The sequence below is a fragment of the Saccopteryx leptura genome, chromosome 2, assembly GCF_036850995.1.
Source record: "Saccopteryx leptura isolate mSacLep1 chromosome 2, mSacLep1_pri_phased_curated, whole genome shotgun sequence".
Lineage (NCBI taxonomy): Eukaryota > Metazoa > Chordata > Mammalia > Chiroptera > Emballonuridae > Saccopteryx > Saccopteryx leptura.
The window spans coordinates 134,073,953-134,100,719 of record NC_089504.1 but is presented as its reverse complement, the minus strand read 5'-3'; the positions used below and the strand labels follow the sequence as shown (position 1 = coordinate 134,100,719).

The window sequence follows — 26,767 nt, the reverse complement described above, 5'->3', positions numbered from 1 at the left end:
TTAAGAAAGGCACCCAAGCATTGTAGGGAGCACTCTTTCAAAGATAAAGGTAGCATCAAAAAAATAGTATTTAACATGAAAGCCCAGTGAAGGTGGACATAAAACATGATGAAAAGCTTTAGTGCACATTTTCTACAAGGAAAGAAAACATCTGTGTTAAGAACATTCGGAAGAAAACCACACTGATGCGACTTCTGGCTCATCTACCCAGGTAGCTCTGTAACTTAATAAGTTACTGATGTCTGCAAAAGGAGGTTGGAATAGATGAGCACTTAAGTTCATGTTAGGACTGGCTTTGGAATTCTAAGATTCTATAGCCATGAAACAATGAAACCCTCAATATTACAGGGCTCTTTCCTCCGAAATGTTCTTCTCACAGATTATTACCATCTTTACCTCACTTATGAGGTATATGAACCTATTTGGGAGAAAATAAAGGCACAGGGCAATTAGATTTCCCTTGGCACACAAAATACAATGTGACAAATGGAATTCAGCCATCTCTATTACCAGTTTTGTCCCTGCATCAGACTTGTCCTTATAGAGTAATATAAGCTTTTCCAAGTCTTTGAGGACTCCTCCTTCTGGGCTGTACCTAGGATGTATTTTATTTATTTGCTTTTAAGTCTTCTTTGCAGTATTTTCTAATTATAAATGCAATATATGATTAGGGTAGAAGATCTGGAAAATCCAGAAAAACATTAAGAAGAAATGTCACAGATAATCCAGTTACCTGTAAGTAATTACCATCTGTAATACATTTCAGAATAGAAAATATAGTATACAATTAAAGCTCACTGTGGATCTGTTTTGTAACCCAACTCAGTGGATTCTATAAAGCTGAGTCAAGTTTCTTGTCATTATCACCACTGCCTATCTCTTGGTATTTATACAAATAATTGCTTCTACTTCACACATTTATTAAAGAGCCAATGTTCTTTAACTACTCAGTTGAAAAGGGGCTTTGCAGGCCACTAAGATGAAGCAGAGATGTCCTGACTTCATGCAGCACTAAAGCTAGATCTGTTCTTTCTTACCAAAATAAAAACAACTAACTACTGAGCATACAGAGTAAATAAACATTACACTGGGGAACAAATTTTTTTCATTTTCTATTGCATGAGGTTTTAGAACTGTTTCTATATATTTCTGCATCGCTGATTCCAAATCTGAAATCTGTTTTTTGGTGCATGCTCTAGTTTTTATGCAATTTTAATTTATTTTTGTTACAGTTATTGGCATGCATTGGTTTTTAAATTGGAATTAAAGGGCAACGATTCTTGGATTGAACATAACCGCAAGGCAATTAATGTTTTACAAACATCACTTTTACATAATTATAGTTGTTTTTAAATGTAAAAAATTATTATCTGATAAAAAACACCCTCTTATTTTAAGATTGAATCGTGGCTTCTTCAAGTGGGCGTAAATGTAAGAATAGCCTGACACATTCTGTTATATGTGGCTGTTACACACTTCAATGTCAAAGGCGCAATATTTCATCATTTGTGACACGTGCATATATTGCCTATTTTCAAGTTCCCCTTGGTGATCAAGACAAGAATTGGGCTTCTCATATTGTGTGTCATAATTGTGAGGAAATGCTTCACAACTGGACAAAAGGAAAACGCAAAGGAATGCCTTTTGGTATTCCCATGGTTTGGCGTGAACCTAAGGACCACAGCAGTGACTGTTATTTCTGTCTGATCCATACAAAGGGCATCAGCAAGAAAAAATGGCATATGATCTCATATCCTAATATTCCTTCAGTAATACGACGTATCCCACACTCTGAGACACTCCCGGTTCCAGTTTTCAATGGTTTTATTTCTTCTAAGGATGAAGAAAGTGAACATGGTGATCAAGTGTATTTTGATAATGCATGAGAAAATGGTTGTAGAATCTGAAGGGTCTTCTTCTGATGCCAAGGAGTCATTAACCCCTCAGCAGTTTAGCCAACCCAAACTGAATGACTTAGTAAGAATGACATAAAAATTGTCCTCGACTTTCTGAAGTATGAGGAGCATAACTGGATCATTTGTGTGGATCTTAAAATGGTAAATTTCCTGCTAGGACAACAGAGAGGTTTCACAAAGTATCCTTGCTTTCTGTGTTTGTGGGACAGACGAGCTCAGGAGAAACACTGGACACAGAAGAAGTGGCCGAAACGTGAAGCTCTGGAAGTAGGGATGCAAAATATTGTGAATGAACCTGTAGTTGATCAAGACAGGATCATTTTCCCCCACTTCACATCAAACTTGGCTTAATGAAGCAGTTTGTTCAAGCTTTGAATAGAGAAAGTGAATGCTTTCCACATATTATTTCTGCTTTCTCTGCCTTGTTTTTTGAGAAGATAAAAGCAGGTGTATTCGATGGACCTCAAATTTGAACCCTCATACGTGACGAAGAATTTGCCAGGAAGATGATAAAGGAGGAGAAAGCAGCATGGCAGTCTTCTGTGGCAGTGACAAAGAACTTTCTTGGTAACAAAAAAGCAGAAAACTATGAACTTCTAGTTCAAAGGATGCCATTGGCTTTCCACGACATTGGATGTAACATGAGCATTGAGATGCACTTTCTGAACAGTCACCTTGATAAGTTTCCCAAAAATCTTGGAGCTGTTAGTGATGAGCAGACTACTGCTGGAGCATCAAATGAGATTGTCCTCAACAAGTACACAAACGCAAGAGCTACCAACACAAATTTTTCCCTGAATAGAATTTAAATAAGTTTTGTGCAAATTTTATGATTAAAATAAGTATTTTAATATGTTCTATTTCAAAATTGTAGACAAATTCTGATGCAATCATATCTTTTAGTCGCAGGGGTCCCCAAACTTTTTACACACGGGGCCAGTTCACTGTCCCTCAGACCATTGGAGGGCCGCCACATACAGTGCTCCTCTCACTGACCACCAATGAAAGAGGTGCCCCTTCCGGAAGTGCGGCGGGGGGCTGGATAAATGGCCTCAGGGGGCCGCATGCGGCCCACAGGCCATAGTTTGGGGATGCCTGTTTTAGTGTATTAGTGTATTTACTGCATTATATAAATTATTATATTTTCACAAAGATCATGCCCAAGAAGACATTCTACTTCATTATGTTAAACTAAAATGTTGAAAATTTTACAATAAGATGATGAGAACCTAAAATCTTGAATTGCAAAAAAACTGTAGCTTACACAGAAAAACTAACGTCAGATTTGAGATCAGCACACTCGAATTAGGTAAGAACAAGTGTTTTTGTGGATGCAACAAAAATTTTGTTCCTCAGTGCTTCCTAACTTCCAAAACTAGTCATTTTTGGAAATACTAAACTGCAACATTTTTAAAGAAACACATTTTAACATTCATTTTTAAGAGAAAAATAATTTTTAAATTATAGATAATTTGGAAAACTAAAAAACTATAATATCATCACTCTTACATAATCATCTAAATATTTTTTCTTTATTCTTTCCCTCCTTTCTTCTTTTCATTCATCCTTTCTTTTTTCTATTTTGCTTTGTTGGTTTTGTTTGTTTGTTTTTGTTAGAGTGTATCCTTCAGTTTTCTTTCCTATGGTGAACATTCTAGGTATGGCTGGATTCATTTTTATTTTTTGACACTACTGAATCGTTTGATTTTTATTTACAAGACAATATGGTATAATCTTAAATTTTAAAAATTTCTATTATTAAGCAAATAAAAGAACATGATGTATATAGTATTTACCTTAAAAGGCTCAGACATTTTTCTTAACAAAACATTATAGCTGCTAAATCAAAATAAGCCTTTTTTATAATATTACCTGTATAGAAACCCAAATTAGTATCATTAATAATTTTAGTTATTTTGAATTTATATTTTGTAAAGAATAAAAACATTCTTTTGATGGCTCTGGTTGCAACAGAGCAACACCCCAGATGGGCAGAGCATCGCCCCCTGGTGGGCATGCCAGGTGGATCCTGGTCGGGCGCATGCGGGAGTCTGTCTGACTGCCTCCCCATTTCCAACTTCAGAAAATACAAAAAACAAAAAAACAAAACAAAACAAAATTCTTTTGACATATGAATACTCTATTTATTTATTTATTTGGCTATTTATTTGTCAAGCCTTGATGTGCATAAAATCTTTTATCTTTTCCAAAATGTTTACATTATTGTGGTGATTGCATAGGGAAGATATACAAGGGAACTGAAGGGTTGGGGATAATATTAAGAAGAGGCCTCCCTCTGAAGCTAAAATCAGGAAAACTGATATATAATGTAGACTAATTCTGCAAGATACACCTCCTCAAAAAGACAATGTGTAAATATGTTCAGTGGAACTAGTAGATTTCCAGTTCTCTGATAAGAGATTGGTCTAAGTTTTGAGAAATCTTAGCTATGATGTAATGATGTGATGGAAGATGGCCCACTCAACTGAGTTATAATCTGTTCCTATAACACAATTAGATGATAATCAAAAGATATTCATTTTTTAAAAAATTATTTTTCTTCTTTTCCAAGTGAGAGGAGGGGAGATAGATAGACTCCCACATGCACCCCCACTAGGATCCACCCAGCAACTCCTGTCTGGGGCCAATGCTCTGCCCGTCTGGGGCCATGCATGCAACCAAGCTATTTTTAGCACTTGAGACAGAGGCTCCATGGAGCCATCATCAGGGCCCAGGGCAACATGCTCGAACCAGTTGAGCCATGGCTGCTGGAGGGGAAGAAAGAGAGAGAAAGAAAGAGAGAGAGATGGGGCAGGGGAGGAGTGGAGAAGCAGATGGTTGCTTCTCCTGTGTGCCCTGACCAGGAAATGAACCTAGGACATCCACACACTGGGCCAATGAGCCAACCAGCTAGAGTCATGTCTATTTGTTTTTAAGGTATAATTCACATGTCACAAAACTTATCTTTTAAACAATTCAGTGACCTTTAGTATATTTATAAGCTTGTGCAATCATCACAAGGAAGTTTTTATCACCTCCCCCCAAAAAACCTGTCCATATGAACAGTCACTTCCTGTTTTCCATTAACCCCAGGCCTGCCAACCACTAATCTGTTTTCTATCTATATGGGTTTTTACTATTTTGAACATTTTATATGAATGGAATTATATGGTATGTTGCCTTTGTGTCTGACTTCATTCACTTAGCATAATGTTTTCAAGGGTCATCTATGTTATATATCAATAGTTTTCTCTCTCTTTTTTTAAAAGATTTTTTTAAATTTATATTTTTGTGACAGAGACAGATGGGGACAGACAGACAGGAAGGGAGAGAGAAGAGAAGCATCAATTCTTCTTTGAGGTACCTTAGTTGTTCATTGATTGATTTCTTATATGTGCCTTGACCAGGGTCTACAGCAGACCGAGTGACCCCTTGCTCAAGCCAGCGACCTTGGGTCTCCAAGCTGGTGAGCCTTGCTCAAACCAGATGAGACAATGCTCAAGCTGGCGACCTCGGGGTCTCGAACCTGGGTCCTCCACATCCCAGTTCAACGCTCCATCCACTGCGCCACTGCCTGGTCAGGCAGTTTCTTCTCTTTTGTGGCTGAAAATACTCTATTGTATAGATATACCACATTTGCTTACCTATTCATCAATTGATGGGTATTTATATTATTTCTACTTGTTAAATATTATGAATAATGCTGCTATGAACATTCATGTACAGGTGTTTTTAATTTTTTTATTTATTGATTTTTAGAGAAAGAGGAAGAGAGAGAGAGAGAGAGAGAGAGAGAGAGCATGCGTGCAACATAGATCTGTTCCTGTAAGTGCCCTGAGCAGGGATCAAACCAGCAATCTCTGCACTTTGAGATGATGCTCTAATGAGCTATCCAGCCAGGGCTGTACAGGTGTTTTGTGGATATATTTTCAATTCTCTTGGGTGTATACCTAGAAGTGAGTCATATGGTAGCTCTATATTTAACATTTTCAGGAACTGCCAAGCTGTTTTCAAAGTGGCTGCACCATTTTACAATTTCACTAATAATATCTGAGTGTTCTAAATTATTCGCATGCTTGTTATTGTCTGTCTTTTTAATTATATTTATCTTAATGGTGTAAAGTGGCATCTTGTGATTTTGATTTGTATTTTCCTAATGACCAATGATGTTGAACATCCTTTTTTTTTTTTTGTATCTTTCTGAAGTTGGAAACAGCGAGGCAGTCAGACAGACTCCCGCATGCGCCCGACCGGGATCCACCCGGCACGCCCACCAGGGGGGATGCTCTGCCCATCCAAGGCGTCGCTCTGTCGTGACCAGAGCCACTCTAGCGCCTGGGGCAGAGGCCAAGGAGCCATCCCCAGCGCCCGGGCCATCTTTTGCTCCAATGGAGCCTCAGCTGCGGGAGGGGAAGAGAGAGACAGAGAGGAAGGAGAGGGGGAGGGGTGGAGAAGCAGATGGGCGCCTCTCCTGTGTGCCCTGGCCAGGAATCAAACCCGGGACTTCCGCATGCCAGGCCGACGCTCTACCACTGAGCCAACCAGCCAGGGCCTGAACATCTTTTTATGTGCTTATTGGTCGTTTGTGTATCCTCTTTGAAGAAATGTCTATAAAACTCCTTTGTTCATTTAAAAAAATTGGGTGGTTTGCCTTTTTGTTGTTATATAATAAGTGTTCTTTTTGGTGTGTGACAGAGACAGAGAAAGAGACAGAGAGAGAGACAGATAGGGACAGACAGTCAGGAAGGGAGAGAGATGAGAAGCACCAATTCTTCATTGAGGCACCTTAGTTGTTCATTGATTGCTTTCTCATATGTGCCTTGATTGGGAGGACTCCAGCAGAGCAAGTGACCCCTTGCTCAAGCCAGCAACCTTGGGCTCAAGCCAGCAACCTTGGACTTCAAATTAGTGACCTTTGGGCTCAAGCCAGTGACCATGGGGTCATGTCTATGATCCCATGCTCAAGCCAGCACCCCATGCTCAAGTGGGATGAGCCCACGCTCAAGCCGGTGACCTCGGGGTTTCAAACCTGGGTCCTCCGTGTCCCAGTCCAATGCCCCATCCACTGCACCACCACCTGGTCGGGTGGGTAGTAAGTGTTCTTTATCTATTCTGAATACTGGGATCCTTCATTTACAGGGTTGTGAAAAAAATGATTCTGACAATTTTTTTTCCCAGTTTTCTCACTGATTTTATAGAGGAATAAATTTCTGGGGTCTTTACCATTTTCATTGACATCACTCCTCATTTATTAATTTCCTTTGAGCATTATAAAAATTTTTTATCATTTAAGTCCCCAAATGATCAAAATTTCTGCCCTCTGCCCGATCTGTGGTGGTGCAGTGGATAAGGCATGGACCTGGAATGCTGAGGTTGCCGGTTCAAGACTCCAGACTTGCCCAGTCAAGGCACATATGAGAAGCAACTGTGCCCAGTCAAGGCACATATGAGAAGCAACTATGATGGTGCTTCTCACTCTTCCCTCACCCTGCCTTTCTCCCTCTCTCTCTCTCTCTCTCTCTCTCTCCTCTATCTAAAATAAATAAAATCTTAAAACAAAAATTCCTGCCCTCAAGTAGCCCATGAAGAATTAGGAGACAGATTTAAATAATTTAATTGCAAAAATATGCTGTGGGCTCTAAGTCAGGATTACATGCAAGGTACAGTATACACACAAAAGAGGGAGCTGAAGATGCTACTTGAGTTGGTGGCTGGGGATAAACAATTAAAAGTATATACACTCAGGCTATATATGATGGTGTGGCATCTCCAGAAAGGAATTCCAAGAGTCAGAATTTGCCAGTACTGTGTCTTCAATACTGTACCAGGAGGGGGTACCCTGTTCAGCAAACAAAGGTTTCCCAATGTGCTTAGCAAGCACGCTTCTTAGTGGCGGAGGCTGCATCACAGTTGCAGACACCATCCTTAAAATTTATGTACACATGGTTATCTAAAGCAATAAGAAATATATATATCTATATCTGTATAGCTCATACAATGGATCTATAAAATAAGAAGGATCTTATGACTTTTTTTTTCTTTTTTAGCAAGAGAGAGACAGACAAATAGGACGAGAGAGAGATGAGAAGCATCAACTTGTAGTTGCATCACTTTAGTTATTCATTAATTGCTTTCTCATACATGCCTTGACCATGGGGCTATAGCCGAGCCAGTGACCCCTTGCTCAAGCCAGCCACCTTGGTATTATGTCAATGATCCCATGCTTAAACCAGTAACTCCATGCTCAAGCTGGTGAGCCTGTACTCAAGCTGATGAACCCCCATTCAAGCCAGCGACCTCAGGGTTTTGAACCTGGGACCTTAGCATCCCAGGTTGATACTCTATCCACTGGTCAGGAAAATCCTATGACTTATAAAATAAGATGTAACACAATTTGTAAAAGAAGATGAAACAAATTTTTATTAACACTTGAAGAAATTTAATCTTACTATAGTTCATACATATTAGAACCTCTGTGCAGCCCCCAAAACTCCTTTCTTTGACTTACCACATTGTAATACAAGGAGGAGAGCTCTGCAGTAAAGGGGGTGGTGGAGCCTGAAGAGGCAGGGGCTCCTCTCCTCCGTACCAGCTCTTCAGGCCTCTGAGAGTCTGTATTCCACTCTTGCATTTGGTACATTCCCAGCTTTGTATTCAGCATAGTCATGTGCTTGTAGCAGCTCTGGGAAAAAAGAACAATTAACTATCATTAAAAAAAAAAGATTCTAGATGTCTGCCAGTCTTATTGTAGATGATGCAGAGTGCTTTTCTCTAGAACACCTCAGGGGCGCACATTGCAAATCACATGTGAGTCACTTGAGGAGGTCATTGGCAGGCACACTCACCTATTAGAAAGAGACATAACCACAGAGTAAGTTAGCACCATGGTATAAACCTAAACAAAACCCACATGCTAATCTTTGTTGGATTATTCATGTAGGATGATAATGATCCTTGTACAGAATTTATTCAATTTGATTATCTAGTAGAACATATTTATTGAGTGACTTCTATCAGGCACTATTCTAGGATATGGTGGCTAACAAAATAAACAAGGACTATGCATTTTATTGCATGTGCATTTGTTTTTTAAAACCAATCAGACAAGGAATTACATGTGTGTTTACAACAACTAAGTACATATATACATTAGCTATTGTAGTTTAAGATACATGCTAAAGAGAAAATAAATAAGGTGACGAGACAATAGCTGAGGTTTGGTGATGGACATCAACTCCAGAGAGTGGGATGATTAGGCACCTCTGAGCAGCTGACAAGTTGATTGCTTCATTCATTGTTTCATTTACCCATTCATCTACATTTATCTCATGTATAAGATTAGTGGGAAGGGTTCAGAAATTGAGTCATTTTCTTGGCTAAGGGAGATTAGGGCAGGTCTAGAACAGACATTTGAGCTGAGTCTTCAAGACTGGGTGGTATGTGTACGTGGAGGATAAGCTCCAGATGGAGATGTGGAAGCAGCCCAGGGTGTGAGCTCCGGCGGACGTCAGAGCTGCAAGATGTTCTGTTGGCCCAAAGCTGGAAGGCCAGAAGGGCAAGAGGGTGGCAATAAGGTTAGAAAGAGATCAGTATGTAACGCATTCTCAACTTCTAGGGAAAGAATCACCTCCATATTTATTCAGTTTGTTTATCTAGTGGATATTTTATTTTATTATTATTTAAACTTGTATAACTAAAATTTTACCTTTATTTGTTCAACGAGTTTCCCCTTTAATTCATGACCTTCATTACAGGCATCTGCTTGAAAAGATATCTGCAATTTGGAGTAAAATAGAAATTATATTCTTCTGGATTATACAATAAAACCTCACTCATTTTGATACCCCTTAGTTGTGAAGTGGCTTTAATGAAACTTACTTTTACTCTTAGAGCAAATTCATAGTGTAATCATAGTAAATTGCAGGAGGAATAACCAAAGATTACTAAAATTATTTTCAATGCTTTAGAAGTATAAATTTATATAACAGCTGATCATTATAAATCATCTTTTTCTCTTTTTATTGCTCTTTTCTCGCTCATTAAAAATCGTCCACCAAACTCGAATTAGAGAAACAGTGTGTTTCTGAGAAAAAAAAAGAAAAGAAAATTATATATCTTTCAAATAATTAAAAATGTGCCCTGGCCGGTTGGCTCAGTGGTAGAGTGTTGGCCTGGTGTGCAGGAGTCCCGGGTTTGATTCCCGGCCAGGGCACACAGGAGAGGCGCCTATTTGCTTCTCCACCCCTCCCCCTCTCCTTCCTCTCTGTCTCTCTCTCTTCCCCTCCCGCAGCCAAGGCTCCATTGGAGCAAAAAAGTTAGCCCGGGTGCTGAGGATGGCTCTATGGCCTCTGCCTCAGGCGCTAGAATGGCTCTGGTTGCAACAGAGTGGCGCCCCAGATGGGCAGAGCATCGCCCCGTGGCAGACAAGCCGGGTGGATCCCGGTCGAGCGCATGCAGTAGTCTGTCTGACTGCCTCCCTGTTTCCAACTTCAGAAAAAGACAAAAAATAATTTAAAAATGTGTAACGTATAAATATAAATTCTCATTATGTTAGTTTAATTTTTGGGCCTTAAGGTTTAGCAACAGAGCCTTCCCTAAAATCTGTGTTTCCTCTTTCCTTCCCACATCTTCCACAGGTTGTCAGGTAGAGATTAACAGATAGTTTGGGTTGGTTTCTATCTGTAAGGTCAAGACAGGGCTGAAAGCAAACCATTACCTTCTAAGGCGTGGATGCCAATTCACCTATCAGGAGTAAAATGTTTTAAAATATGTAAAATAATCATCCAACAATATATTTGCAGCATAACTTGAAAAGCAGAGCTATAGCAGGAAGAACAGTGTCCTGGGATTCAAGAAGATGGGTTATAGAGAGAGGTACCATTTCTAGAAGTTGATTTTTTTTTTTTTTTGTATTTTTCTGAAGCTGGAAATGGAGAGAGACAGTCAGACAGACTCCCGCATACGCCCGACCGGGATCCACCCGGCACGCCCACCAGGGGCGAAGCTCTGCCCACCAGCGGGCGATGCTCTGCCCCTCCCGGGCATCGCTCTGCCGCGACCAGAGCCACTCCAGTGCCTGGGGCAGAGGCCAAGGAGCCATCCCCAGCGCCCGGGCCATCCTCGCTCCAATGGAGCCTTGGCTGCCTTGGCTGCAGGAGGGAAAGAGAGAGACAGAAAGGAAGGGGGGGGGTGGAGAAGCAAATGGGCGCCTCTCCTATGTGCCCTGGCCGGGAATCGAACCTGGGTCTCCCGCACGCCAGGCCGACGCTCCACCGCTGAGCCAACCGGCCAGGGCCTAGAAGTTGATTTTTAAAGAAGCACTTGCCAAGGCAAGCAAGGATATGGGGTTCTGAGGCATAGTTTGTAATGACAAACATGGATTATAAAGACCCAAATATCCAACAAAATAAATGTAATCTAAAACTCAAATGTTGCATTATATAAACAGTGAAAAGGTAAATTGACATCTAGTGGCATAGAATGTTTGTAAAGAAAAAAAATGGTATGTGAAAAAAAGCAAGTTGAAAAATAATATAATTGCAATAAAATAATAATAAGTAGCCCTGGCCAGGTGGCTCAATTGGTTAGAGCATCATCCTAATATGCCAAGGTTGTGGGTTTGAACCCCGGTCTGAAACCATTGAATGCATGAATAAGTGAAAAAATAGATTAATGTTTCTTTCTCTCTCAAATTAATAAATTTAAAAATTTTAATAAAATAAAATGACAATATGTAAATATATGTATAGAAAGTTTTGAAATAATATAAATATACTAAAATGTTCACTGTGTTTATCATTGAGTATGTGGAATTATTTTTCATTTTTAAATATGAAAACATTCTATTGATATAATATTTTAATTACTAAAATAAACATGTATTAGTTTTGTTAAAAGAAAAAATACAGTGTGTCCGTAAAGTCATGGTGCCCATAAAGTTTTGACCGGTCACAGGAAAGCAACAAAAGACGATAGAAATGTGAAATCTGCACCAAATAAAAGGAAAACCCTCCCAATTTCTGTAGGTGATGTGGCAGCATGTGCACATGTGCGATGATGATGTAACACCGTGTATACAGCAGAGCAGCCCACAGCCATGCCAGAGATGTGGACAGTACAGAAGAAAGTTCACTGTGTTCTGTGGCTCACTAAATTCGAATCCGTGACCAAAATGCAACGTGAATATCGGCGCGTTTATAACGAAGCGCCACCACATAGGAATAACATTACTCGGTGGGATAAGCAGTTGAAGGAAACCGGCAGTTTGGTGGAGAAACCCCGTTCTCGTAGGCCATCAGTCAGTGATGAGTCTGTAGAGGCTATACGGGATAGCTACCTAAGGAGCCCTAAAAAATCTGTGTGTGAGCCCACATCGAACTGCACTGAACAGGTATGAAACTGGGAGAGTTTTCCTTTTATTTGGTGCAGATTTCACATTTCTATCGTCTTTTGTTGCTTTCCTGTGACTGGTCAAAAGTGCACCATGACTTTACGGACACACTGTACATATATATATATATATATATATATATATATATATATATATATAATATACATATTATATATATTACTTTCTCATTAAATTTCTATTTCTAACTATTGTGAGTCACAATGTTTATACTTTTATTGACATTTATGTTTTCTTTTCAATGAACTACTCAGGATTTAAATAGCTTGCTACCCTACAAAAATAATTTGTGTTTCAAATATTATAATTGACTATTTCCCAGAATTATAGCTTATACAATAAAGTTGTACTTAGTTTTTGAAGTTGCTTTTAAATTTTTGTGTCTATATGTTTAAAATATAGAGTATTTTAATATATTTATGGTACATATATTTATTTATATTTTTAATAAAAGAACAAGAATAAGACTGGCTCTTTTCATCTGGAAATATGGACAATCACTTCATATTTCTTTTTTTTTTGTATTTTTTTTTTTGTATTTTTTCTGAAGCTGGAAACGGGGAGAGACAGTCAGACTCCTGCATGCGCCTGACCGGGATCCACCTGGCACACCCACCAGGGGCTACGTTCTGCCCACCAGGGAGCGATGCTCTGCCCCTGCGGGGCGTCGCTCTGCCGTGACCAGAGCCACTCTAGCGCCTGGGGCAGAGGCCAAGGAGCCATCCCCAGCGCCTGGGCCATCTTTGCTCCAATGGAGCCTTGGCTGCGGGAGGGTAAGAGAGAGACAGAGAGGAAGGAGGGGGGGGCGGGGGTGGAGAAGCAAATGGGCGCTTCTCCTATGTGCCCTGGCCGGGAATCGAACCCGGGTCCCCCGCACGTCGGCCAGGCCGACGCTCTACCGCTGAGCCAACCGGCCAGGGCCACTTCATATTTCTTAGTTATGCTTTTCTCTTCTGAAAATGAGAGTATAGATTAATGACAGTAAATTTCCTTCTAGATATAAAATTCTATCTTTCATTGAATTTTAGATCCCATTCACTAAAATTCTCTAAATTTGAGATTTCTTTGAAGAACTGTTTTCCGTCTTGAATTATAAAACCATTTTTATCATTACCTAGATGAATTTGTTATCTATTTCTCCTAATTGCTTTTTTTGTGTGTATGACAAAGACAGAGAGAAAGACAGAGAGAGGGACAGATAAGGACAAGCAGAAAGGGAGAGAGATGAGAAGCATCAATTCTTCATTGTGGCTCCTTAATCTCCTTAGTTGTTCATTAATTGCTTTCTCATATGTGCCTTGACCAGGGGGCTACAGCAGAGCAAGTGACCCCTTGCTCAAGCCAGTGACCTTGGGCTTAAGTCAGCAACCTTGGGCTCAAGCCAGTGACCATGGGGTCATATCTATGATCTCATGCTCAAGCCAGTGACCCCGCGCTCAAGCTAGTGAGCCTGAGCTTAAGCCAGCAACCTTGGGTCCAAGTTGGTGAGCTTTGCTCAAGCCAGATGAGCCTGCGCTCAAGCTGGTGACCTCGGGGTTTCGAACCTGGGTCCTCAACATCCCCGTCTGATGCTCTATCCACTGCACCACCACCTGGTCAGGCTCCTAATTGCTTTTTAATTTCCATGATCTTCTCCTTTAAAACAGAAAGCATAAAACAAAAGTTGTAAAGAATAATATATGGAACTGAAACAAAACGAATGATTTTCAGAAGAAAGCTAATTCATGATCATAAAGTTTGAGATTTAATAGAAGCTACTGTTCTAGGTGCTGATCACCAAAATCAATATTAAATAAAATCAACAAGATATTATTGGCCACATCCTATGTAAAAGTCTATTGAGCTTGGCATTTGTTGGTTGGATACCAGTAATAAGAATATTTGCCCTCAAACAGCTATAGAGAATGTATAGTCTACCTTTCTTTATCAAGTTCATTTCCTACCAATCCCTGAACTGGGATTTAATTATTTAGAAAAGAGCTGTGATATAATACTCACCATTTACTTGGTGTCCTAGTTTGTTTATACAGTAAATATCTTTCCACAGTACTTACCAAAGGTAACTGAGATGGGAGTCAGTCTCACTGAAAGTCTAGATGTTCATATTAAGATTTCAGAAAGCTTCATGGACTTGGGGGCCCAATAGCAGGCAATACTCAAAAGCCACCTGAAAGGCCTTTTCTTAGCTTAAAGATCTTCTACATTTTTTCAGGTGTGTGTTTGTGTGTGTGTATTTAAATTCTTTTATCAAATTTCCCTTCTCTCCTTTTTATGACTTTCTGAGTCATTCCATTTCTTCATGAAAAATAAATAAGCCAATTCATATGATATTTTAAAACTTCATTAATGTATTTCTCCTTTAATTTCCCCAAACTTTATTTGCTCTTCCCATATCTGTTTCTAACAAGGTTCACTTTTCACTAGAGTCAACTGACAGACATTCTTATTGATTTTGCATTTGTAACAATTATATTTAAAGTTTCTTATTCATTAAATTACTACATTTGTTTTTATGCAGGCTTTCCCACCAGCCATTAGATCTACTGAAGACAGAACTTGGGTTAATTTTTTAAAGTCATGTTTATTGAGGTTATAATTTATATACAGTAAAACTCACCTCTTAAAAGTGTACAATTCTATGAATTTTGACAAATGCATACTGTCATATCATTACTATCACAAGGTATGAAATATTTCTCTCTCACTCCAGATTTCCTGTGCCCTTTGCCAATCTCTTCTTCCCTTTACCCAAACAAGAGCTCCAGCAACCGCTAATCTATTTTCTGTTCCTATTTTTTGTCTTTTCCAGAATGTTACATAAATGAAGTAATAAAGTATGTAATCTTCTGAGTCTGGCTTCTTCCATTTAGAATAATGAGTTTGAAATTCATTCATGTTGTTGGAGGAATAAGAAGGCCATTTCTTTTTATTGCCGAGTCGTATTCCGTGATACAACATGTGTTATGATTTAACCACACATCAGTTAGTAGGTAGCTGGGCTGTTTTTAATTTTTTTAAGTTTCTGCCTATTTTTTTTAAAGTACCTACACAGCTGTGTAACTCCAGAGAGAATCTCCACACATATTTGAGATGTCTTTCCTCTTCATGTGAGCCAAGCCTTTATTGGTTTGTTTTTTTAATCTCACTTTCATTTATTTTTGTGCTGACCTATCTTTTTCCTCACTCTTTTGATATTCATCCTTCCTAGCCCTCACTCCTGCTGAAATCCACATTCCTGTAATGCAGCTGGCTTTTAGAGGAAATTTTGTAAGGCAGAATATTTCTTGACTTTTGTCCTCTTTCCTCTTTCCATAGTTTGCAATTTCCAAAGCCCAATGATAGTGAAATAAAACTCTTGACTTTTGAACTAGCACAAAATGAGGTTGCTACTTTAAAATGTTGGACCAAGTCACGGTTAAAAGTAATTTTTTCCTTGGTGATAGATTTGTGTTGATCTGCGGATGGCTTTTAATATGTAAGGGGCCTAAATAGTACATTACCTTTCTATAATAAAAGAGATGTTTCTCCTTTACTTCTTCCAAAATTCACTTAATTTAAACTGTTTGGCTTAAAGTAAAGCAGAGGGTGGCAATTTCAATAAAAATGGGGAAGCTAGACACAGACTTTTCCCTTCTTTAAAAATTTCTTGAAAAGGCTTGTAGTAAAGTAGAAAAAAATATCAGTCAGGGCTCTAAAGTCTAATTCTCTTCCAGAGTTGATCACTACTTTCCTAATAACCTTCTATGACTCTTTATAACAGGAAAAATTAAAAATTAAACCTTTTCAGAAAAGAGTAAGAAATTTAAGCAGACAAAACAATGAGAAAACTTTGGAGATAATGAAAACCAACACAAGAACTCTTCATGAAGAAAACAAAGATAGGCACAAATACCTCTTATATCCTAAGGAGGTAGTTCACAAATACTTGTTTCCTGCTTCTCTTCTCTGTACTGTTAAGTGCTGAGATCCAAAGATGAAGAAGACTTTTCCCTTAAGGTACTCATTATTATTTTAAGAGAACATCAAGATATAAACCCACCAAATTTGTCTAATTTTCTAGGTAGAATTTCAAAGTCTAGCCTGTTATGTCATTAAAGAATAGAAGAATGGTACCCTGGTGAAAGGTGTTTAGAACTGACCACTTGATAGCATTCTTCCTATGACAGAAGATGGGTTTTAATTCTTGTTATGACCTGTTAAACAATACAAGAGGTGGTAGAGTCTCCCATAAGCTCCCAGATTGTCCTTTCCACGCCTCCAACTTATCTTGATGTTTTTCCCCTGACCAGGGTCAAAGTCCTGATGTGACTCCAGATTTTCAATTGGGCCCTTTTAGGACATCACTTCATTTAATAAGCTGCAAACATACCAAGATATGGGCTAAGTCTGTGGACTAAGAAAAAAATCACCTAACAAATAATCTTTTCTAGTTTTTTAAAGAAAGATCAATTTCATTCTTTAAAAAATAAAATCCCATTCCTATATCAGAAGACTCTTGGGTAGTGATTGTGTTGAAATGGGAAGGCATAAATGCAATTTTAAAAAGTAAAAACACTCTAAATAATTTAGGTAATAGTAAAGAAGTGTAAGACCTGACTAGACATAGGAGAAGAAAATTAAAATTATTAAAATGGAACCGTAGTTAAATTTCTAGAAAAGAAACAGAAAACCTTAGGGACCTAGGACTAGGCAAAGAGATCTTAGACTTGATACCAGTAGAACTACCCTTAAGAGGGAACACTGGTAAACTGGACCTCATTAAAATTTACAACTTTTGCTTATACAATGACTGTTAAATGGATTTGCATCTCACATATCTGACAGTGCTAGGATATATGAAAACCTCTCAAAACTCAACATTAAAAAAACAAACTCTCCCATTAGAAAATGAATAAAAGACATGCACAGAAATTTTACCAAGAAAATAGATGAATGACAAATAAATATATGAAAGGGTATTCAACAGCATTAGAAATTTGCAAATTAAGCCCTGGCCGGTTGGCTCAGCAGTAGAGCGTCGGCCTGGCATGGGGGGGACCCGGGTTTGATTCCCGGCCAGGGCACATAGGGGAAGCGCCCATTTGCTTCTCCACCCCCACCCCCTCCTTCCTCTCTGTCTCTCTCTTCCCCTCCAGCAGCCAAGGCTCCATTGGAGCAAGGATGGCCCAGGCGCTGGGGATGGCTCCTTGGCCTCTGCCCCAGGCGCTAGAGTGGCTCTGGTCGCGACAGAGCGACGCCCCGGAGGGGCAGAGCATCGCCCCCTGGTGGGCGTGCCGGGTGGATCCCGGTCAGGCGCATGCGGGAGTCTGTCTGACTGTCTCTCCCCATTTCTAGCTTCAGAAAAATACAAAAAAACAAAAAAAACAAACAAAAAAAAAGAAATTTGCAAATTAAAACTACAATGAGATATCACTACACGTGTAAGTTACATAAGATGAAAAATAGTGATCACACCCAATGGTAGTGAGAATGAGGATGCGGAGAAATTGAATTACTCATGCATTGGTGGTGGGAATGTAAAATGGTACTCTGGAAAATAGTTTGGCAGTTCCTGTCAAAACTAAACTAAAAACAGACTTGCCATGTGAGCCAGTGATTTCATGCCTGGACAAGTGAGAAATTAAGACTTATTTTCACACAGGAAGTTGTACATGAATGTTCAAAGGAGCTTTTTTTCATAATAGACCAAAACTAGAAATTACACAATTGTCCTTTGGTAGGTGAATGGTTAACTACCCAGTAATGAAAAGGAGGGAACTATTGATACATGCAACAACCTGGTGGACCTCAAAGAAATAATGCCAAATGAAAACAATCAATCTCAAAAAAATACATATTGCATGATTTCATTTATGAATATTCATGAGATAGCATAATTGTAGAAAACAGATTTGATGTTGCCAGGGGTTAGAAATGGGGGAGAGGAAGTAAATGGTTGTGTCTACAAAGAAGTAGCAGAGGCCCTGGCTAGTTGGCTCAGTGGTAGACCATCGATTGGCGTGTAGAAGTCCTGGGTTCAATTTCTGGTCAGGGCACACAGGAGAAGCGCCCATCTGCTTCTCCACTCCTCCTTCTCCGCTTTCTGTCTCTCTTTCTCTTCCCCACCTGCAGCCATGGCTTGAATGAACAGTTGGCCCCAGGCACTGAGGATGGGTCCAAAGCCTCACCTCAGGTGCTGAAATGGCCCAGTTGCTGAGCAACGAAGCAGCCACTCCAGATGGGCAGAACATTAGCCCCAGACAGGGGTTGCTAGGTGGATCCTGGTTGGGGCACATGTGAGAGTCTGTCTGTCTGGCCTTCCTGCCTTGCACTTATAAAAAAAAAAAAGAGGTAGTGCAAAAGAGTTAAAAAATCTTATCACAAAGAGTTCTGGCAAGCTGGCTCCACCAGCATCAACCTGGTGTGTGGATGTGCTGGGTCCGATTCCCAATCAGGGAACACAGGAGAAGCACCCATCTGCTTCTCCATCCTTCTCTCTCCTCCTTCTCTTTCTCTCCCCCTCCTGCAGCCATGGCTCAATTGGAGCAAGTTGGCCCCAGGTGCTGAGGATGGCTTCATGGCCTCCGCCTCAGGCACTAAGAAGAGCTCAGTTGCTGAGCAATGGAGCAACAACCCAGATGGGTAAGTATTGCCCTATAGGGGGCTTGCTGGGTGGATCCTGGTCAGGGTGCATGAGGGAGTCTGTCTGCCTCCCCTTCTCTCAAGGAATAATAATAAAAAAAAAGATCTTACCACAGTGAAATCTCTAGACAATATGGCTTTCTGGTGAATTCAACCAAACATTTAAGGAATAAATTATGCCAGTTCTTCATAAACTCATCCAGAAAATAAAACAGGTAGGAAAACATCTCACTTTTTTCTATGAGCCAAGTATTATTTTTATACTAATACTACACATTAAAAGAAAGAAAGATGTAGGCCAATATCTCTCATTAACATACATTAAAAATTCCACTTTAGTAAACTGAATCCAACAATATATAAAAAGAACAAGATAGTATGGCCAAGTGCGGCTTACTCTGGGAATTCAAGGCTGGTTCAGCATTCAAAAATTAGTCATTATAATCCACCATGTCAAGATGTTAATTAAAAAATGATCATTCATAGATGCATCAAAAGCTATTAAAAGCTCAGATTGTTCTGATTTTGAAAACATCTCGCCCTGGCCGGTTGGCTCAGCGGTAGAGCGTCGGCCTAGCGTGCGGAGGACCTGGGTTCGATTCCGGCCAGGGCACACAGGAGAAGCGCCCATTTGCTTCTCCACCCCTCCGCCACGCTTTCCTCTCTGTCTCTCTCTTCCCCTCCCACAGCCAAGGCTCCATTGGAGCAAAGATGGCCCGGGCACTGGGGATGGCTCTGTGGCCTCTGCCCCAGGCGCTAGAGTGGCTCTGGTCGCAACATGGCGACGCCCAGGATGGGCAGAGCATCGCCCCCTGGTGGGCAGAGCATCGCCCCCTGGTGGGCGTGCCGGGTGGATCCCGGGCGGGTGCATGCGGGAGTCTGTCTCACTGTCTCTCCCTGTTTCCAGCTTCAGAAAAATGAAAATGGAAAAAAAAAACCCAAAAAAAACAACAACATCTCAGTAAATTAGAAATAAGAGAAACTTTCTCAATTTGAGAAAGGCTATCTAAAAAAACCCCCAGATAACATCACACTCCTATAGGATTGAGAACAAGGTAGGACTACTGTCTGCTGTCACTCCACCTATTCAACATTGCACTAGAGTGTATGGATGTATTCTAGCCAATACAATTAGGCAACAAAAAGAAGTAAAAGGCATACAGATTGGAAAGAAAAATATAAAGCTGTCTCTATTTGCAAATGATTCAGTTATCTGTGTGGAAAATCTCAAATAACCTATAAAAACTTAGTGGAGCTAACAAAAGAGATTAGTAAGGTCACAAGACACTAGGTCAACATACAAAAATCAACCGTATTTCTATATAATAGCAATTAACAATTAGAAATTAAAAAATTTAAAGTGCCATTTATAATAATACTAAAAACATGAAATACATAGGCATAAATCTAATAAAATCTAAAATGTTTGTATACCAAACACTATGTACCACTGATAGAAGGAATCAAAGACCTTAATAAATAGGGAGATATACTCTATTCATGTATTGGAGAAGTCAATATTGCCAAAATATTAACTCTACTCAAACTTACTTATAGATTAATGGTAGTTCTAATACAAATCACAGCAGAGTTGACAAGCTGATTCTAAAATCTACATGGAAAAAGCAAAAAAAATTATTACATATAGCCAAAAATTGGGGGGAAATTTTTATAGTGTCTTTATTCATAATTGCCAAAAATCTTAAACATGCTTCAGTTAGTGAATGGATCAACTGTGGCATATTTATATAATGGAATACTATCCAGCAACAAAAAGGAACAAACAACCGACGCATGCATCAACATGGGTGAATCTCAAATGCATTAGACTGAGAGAAAGAAGATAGAATTAAAAGGTTGCATACTGCATAATTCCATTTATGTGACAGACTGGAAAGGCAACACTGCAGGACAGGAAGTAGGTCAGTGGTCACCAGCAGCTTAGCCTGGGGAGAGCACTTAATAATAATACGGCGTGAGGGATTTGGTGAGCAATGAACATGTTCTATGTCTTCACTCTGGTGGCTATACAACCATATGCATTTTTTTTTTTTTTTTGTATTTTTCTGAAGCTGGAAACGGGGAGAGACAGTCAGACAGACTCCCGCATGCGCCCCACCGGGATCCACCCGGCACGCCCACCAGGGGGCGACGCTCTGCCCACCAGGGGGCGATGATCTGCCCCTCAGGGGCATCGCTCTGTTGCGACCAGAGCCACTCTAGCGCCTGAGGCAGAGGCCACAGAGCCATCCCCAGCGCCCAGGCCATCTTTGCTCCAATGGAGCCTCCGCTGCGGCTGCGGGAGGGGAAGAGAGAGACAGAGAGGAAGGAGAGGGGGAGGGGTGGAGAAGCAGATGGGCACTTCTCCTGTGTGCCCTGGCCGGGAATCGAACCCGGGACTTCTGCATGCCAGGCCGACGCTCTACCACTGAGCCAACTGGTCAGGGCCAACCATATGCATTTTTCAAAACTCGCAGAACCATACAATAAAAGACATAATTTTACTATGTAAATTATGCCTTAATTTTTAAAATGAAAAGAAAATTTAATGTATAGGATTTGAATGAAAACCACAGACTGTTTTAAAAAACAAATATTAGTTTGCTTTGGAAGAAATGAAGAGCTATTTTTGATAGGATGGTCAAGAGAAAACCTCTGAGAGAAGATATTTAAGTGAAAGGCTTGGTGATGTCTAACTTCATGTGAAGATATTTAACTGAAAAGTGAGAAAATGTCTAGAAGAGGAGTAGCCCTGCAGTAGGAAAGAGTTTGGAATGTGGTAGGATGGTTCAGAAGTCTAGAGAAATTTATTTCTAAGAGTAGCTTGTATTTATTATTTATTGTGTACTACAGTGGTCCCCAACCCCTGGGCCACAGACCGGTACCGGTCCGTGGGCCATTTGGTACCGGTCCGCAGAGAAAGAATAAATAACTTACATTATTTCCGTTTTATTTATATTTAAGTCTGAACGATGTTTTATTTTTATATTTATTTATTTATTTGTTTGTTTGTTTATTTATTTATTTATTTTTGTATTTTTCTGAAGTTGGAAACTGGGAGGCAGTCAGACAGACTTCCGCATGCGCCTGACTGGGATCCATCCGGCATGCCCACCAGGGGGCGATGCTCTGCCCATCTGGGGTGTCGCTCTGTTGCGACCAGAGCCATTATAGCACCTGAGGCAGAGGCCATGGAGCCATCCTCAGCACCTGGGCCAACTTTGCTCCAATGGAGCCTCAACTGCGGGAGGGGAAGAGAGAGACAGAGAGGAAGGAGAGGGGGAGGGGTGGAGAAGCAGATGGGCACTTCTCCTGTGTGCCCTGGCTGGGAATCGAACCCGGGACTCCTGCATGCCAGGCCGACGCTCTACCACTGAGCCAACCGGCCAGGGCCCGATGTTTTATTTTTTTAAAATGACCAGATTCCCTCTGTTACATCCATCTAAGACTCACTCTTGACACTTGTCTTGGTCTCATGATACATTTATCCGTCCCACCCTAAAGGCCGGTCCGTGAAAATATTTTCTGACAATAACCGGTCCGTGGCCCAATAAAGGTTGGGGACCACTGGTGTACTAGATAATGTATTACGTTCTTTACCTATAAGTAGTTTGTTTAATTCCCACAAGAAACCAATCAGGTAGCTGTCATTAGTTTCTTTTTTTGTAGACGATGAAAGTCAAGAATTAGAAAAGGTTGATTAACTTACCCAAGAAATGTCAATGTCAGGATTCAAACCTGGGTCCCTCTGACTCCAAAGTTTATTCGCTTTATACCAGTGATTAGAGAAACAGCAATCTTATTTTTTGTTTTATCTAAAAACTTTGTACTTAAATTCAGATATGCATCACACAAATATAATTTAATATTTTTTTATGTAGAACTGGTTGGATCTTTTTAAATACTGGATAAAACTCAAGGACCAGGCCCTGGCCGATTGGCTCAGTGGTAGAGCATCAGCCTGGCATGCAGGAGTCATGGGTTCGATTCCCAGCCAGGGCACACAGGAGAAGCACCCATCTGCTTCTCCACCCCTCCCCCTCTCCTTCCTCTCTGTCTCTCTCTTCCCCTCCCGCAGCCGAGGCTCCATTGGAGCAAAGTTTGCCAGGGGCTGGGGGTGGCTCTGTGGCCTCTACCTCAGGCGCTAGAATGGCTCTGATTGTGGCAGAGCGATGCCCCAAGATGGGCAGAGCATCGCCCCCTGGTGGGCATGCCGGGTGGATCCCGGTCGGGCGCATGCGGGAGTCTGTCTGACTGCCTCCCCGTTTCCAACTTCAGAAAAATACAAAAAAAAAAACAAAACAAAAAAACTCAAGGACCATTGAGGACCTCCCTTTGACATCTATTAAGGAAATTCATTCCCTTAAGAGAGAGCAAAGATGCAAATAACTTTGATGTAAGCTTTAAGATTTTGTGATATTAACTTTTTTAAGAGAAAGCAATACATTTTTATATACTCATTATTTTTATTTAAACTTATTGAGGTGACATTGGTTAATAAAATTATACAGGTTTCAGGTGTACAATTCTATAATGCATCATCTGTATATTGTATTGTGTGTTCATCACCCCAACAAGTTTCCTTCCATCACCATTTATCCCCACCTACCCTCCACCTCCTCCCACCTTCCTTTCCCTCTGGTAATTACCATATTGTTGTCTGTCTCTGAGGGTTTTTCTTATTTGTTTTTTGCTTAATCCCTTCACCTTTTTCACCCAACCCCTCTCCCCTCTGTCAGCTGTCAGTCTCTTCTGTGTATCTATGAATCTGTTTCTATTTTGTTTGTTAGTTTAGTTGGTTCATTAGATTTCACATATAAATGAATTATATAGTACTTGTTTTTCTCTGACTGGTTATTTCATTGAGCATAATAATCTCCAGGTCTATCCATATTGTTGCAAAAGGTAAGATTTCCCTTTTTTTTTTTATGGTCGAGTAGTAGTATTTCATTGTGTAAATGTACCACAGCTTTTTTATCCAGTCATCTACAAAGGGGCACTTGGGCTGCTTCCAATTTTTGGCTATTGCAAATAATGCTTCAGTGAATATAGAGGTACATCTATTCTTTCAAATTTCTTTGGATATATTCCCAGAAGTGGAATCACTGGGTCTTAAGGCAGTTCCATTTTTAATTTTATGAAGTAATTTCACACACTTGCCTGACCAGTTATGGCGCAGTGGGTAGAGAGTTGACCTGGGATGCGGAGGCCCCAGGTTTGAAACGCTAAGGTTGCTGGCTTCAGCTCAGGCTCATCCAACAGGAGCACAGGCTTGCCAGCTTGAGTGTGGGGTCTCTGACTTAAGCACTGGATCATCAACACGATCCTAGAGTTGCTGGCTTGAGCCCAGAAGTCACTGGCTTGAAGTCCAAGGTTGCTGGCTTGAGCCCAAGGTCGCTGGCTTGAGCAAGGGGTCACTGGCTTGGCCTGAGCCCCCAGTTGAAGGCTCATATGAGAAGCAATCAATGAACGACTAAAGTGCTGCAACTATGAGTTGATGCTTCTCATCTCTCTCACTTCCTCCCTCTCTCTCTCTCACACACACACAATAAAAAAAGAAAAAAGTAATTGCACACTGCTTTCCATAGTGGCTGCACCAACCTGCATTCCCACCCACAGTGCACAAAGCTCCCTTCCCTCCACATCCCCCCCAACCCCAACACTTACTGCTTGTTGATTTATTGGTGATAGCCATTCTGACAGGTGTGACATTAACTTCTAATCATAGACTCTATATACTTAGCCTAAAGACTTGACTACCTTAAACCCAGAGTTTCTAAATTTTCTGAGGCTATGAAAATTTTAGTTATTTTCTGACCAACCCCTGCACTCTACAATTACCTCTTCACTGTGTTTTCTGTTAGGTTTATTTTTTGCATAATGTTAATTTTCTTCATCTAGCCAATGTGATCAGCAAAAAGTTCCTTCACTTGAAAACCCATCTATGTATTCTAGGTTCAGCTGGAAAAAACATGTTCTCCTGCCTCCTCCAGGAATATTACGATCAATTTTAAGGTAGAAAATGGGAAAATCTCAGATGGCCCAAAACCCTCTTCCTTTGAATGGCAAGTTGATTTGCTTATTCATTTTTTTTTGTCACCAAAATAAGCCAGATAGGCAATTAGATCTCAAGAAAGAAGTATGGGAATTTATCTGCTGTCCATTTTAGCAGATCTTTACAAGGCTGGAGAAGATAAAGGCTATTTTATATTTAGTTCTTTTTAAAAAGATCTATTTTTAATTTCCCTGCATACAGTGAATGTTAAGTATTGGTTTCAGGATAGTGGTGGCATCTCAGGAGGACAAAGACGTATGCAATAGGGAAAGGATCTATAAGGCCCTAACAATATATTTTAATGATAATTATAATACTTTTCACAACTAGAAAATTATCTGAGTGATATGGTTCTGTCTCCTTAAAAATGCCCTACTCTGCATTCTTGCTGGAACATGTAGTCCATTGCTTGTGCACATGAGTGTGTCATGGTTCCATTCGTGTATGGATCTTAAATATTCTGGGCTTTTCTAAGTTTCTAAATTTCCTAAATTTCATTCTCCCCTCCCCAACACATTATTACATGTTCCCTCTTGCATATGTCAAGGCTTATGGTTTAAGGATGTTCTCCTCTGAAAACTGCAAAGACATGGACACTTGACGATCCTCACGTTGAACATGATGTGTTTCCTGTTCATCCTGTCCACTCTGCAGGCTCTGGTCATGGTTAGCCTCCAGCTCCAACATACCCTGATAGCAATCATGAAAGAAGCAAAGCAGAAAAAAAGGGCTATCACAAGAGGTGGTAGTCTCTCTAACCTACTGATGCTTCCTCTCTGGGGGTAAGCACATAGCCCTCTCTGAGCCTGAAGCCTTCTAAAGCATTTGTAAGATAAGCAGACATGCTCTCCTGCTCTATTGACAAAGTGAGGCTGGGGCAGGGGACATGTAGAACTTTGGTGTCCACACATAGAACTCTCTTTAGTGCTGATGAGTGATAGAATTCCCTTTGTCCACGGACTTCAGCACTCCATTCAAATAAGATGACTAGTGTCTTCAAAGAAGTCAGCGTCAAGGAAAAGAAAAAGAGGGTAGGTTATATTAAGACTGTCTAATAAGATACAGCAACCAAATGTACTGCATAGATCTTGTTTGGATGCTGGTTAAAAAAATGCAGCCACAAAAGACATTCACAAGTCAATTGAGAAAATTAGAATATTGAGAGAATTAAGAATATTAGATTATTTTATAGAATTATTGCCAAGTTTTCCAATATGATAGTGGTATTTTGGTGATGTAGAAGAAAATATTTTTAGAGACACTGTTTGGCTCTCGCCAGTTGTCTCAGTGGTAGAGCGTCATTCTAGTGTGTAGAAGTCCCGGGTTTGATTTCTGGTCAGGGCACACAGGAGAAGCGCCCATCTGCTTCTCCACCCTTCCCCCTCTCCTTTTTCTCTATCTCTCTCTTCCCCTCCTGCAGCCAAAGTTCCACTGGAGCAAAGTTGGCCTGGGCACTGAGGATGGCTCCATGACCTCTGCCTCAGGCACTAGAATGGCTCCAACTGTAGTGGAGCAACGCCCCAGATGGGCTGAACATCACCTCCTGGCGGGCATGCCGGGTGGATCCCGGTTGGGTGCATGCAGGAATCTGTCTGTCTGCCTCCCCGCTTCTCACTTCAGAAAAATCCAAGAAAAAAAAATAGAGATACTGTTTAAAGTAAACAGGGATGAGGTATCATGCTATCTTTCTTTGACCTATTTAAATGGTACAGAATATTTCATCTATATGCATATATAAAGATAAAGCAAGTGTGACAAATGGCAACC

General features: G+C 40.4%; 1 protein-coding gene across 1 annotated transcript; it reads right to left on the bottom strand.

The window, feature by feature from the left end:
• SMCO2 (single-pass membrane protein with coiled-coil domains 2) lies at positions 1–25,687 on the bottom strand. Its single transcript, XM_066363276.1, is given in 11 exon segments — positions 1–63; positions 65–95; positions 97–132; positions 8,425–8,504; positions 8,506–8,598; positions 9,622–9,690; positions 13,439–13,471; positions 15,509–15,528; positions 16,587–16,681; positions 24,787–24,887; positions 25,559–25,687. Coding segments are annotated over 11 exon segments (750 nt in total).
• Between the last annotated feature and the right edge of the window lie 1,080 nt (positions 25,688–26,767).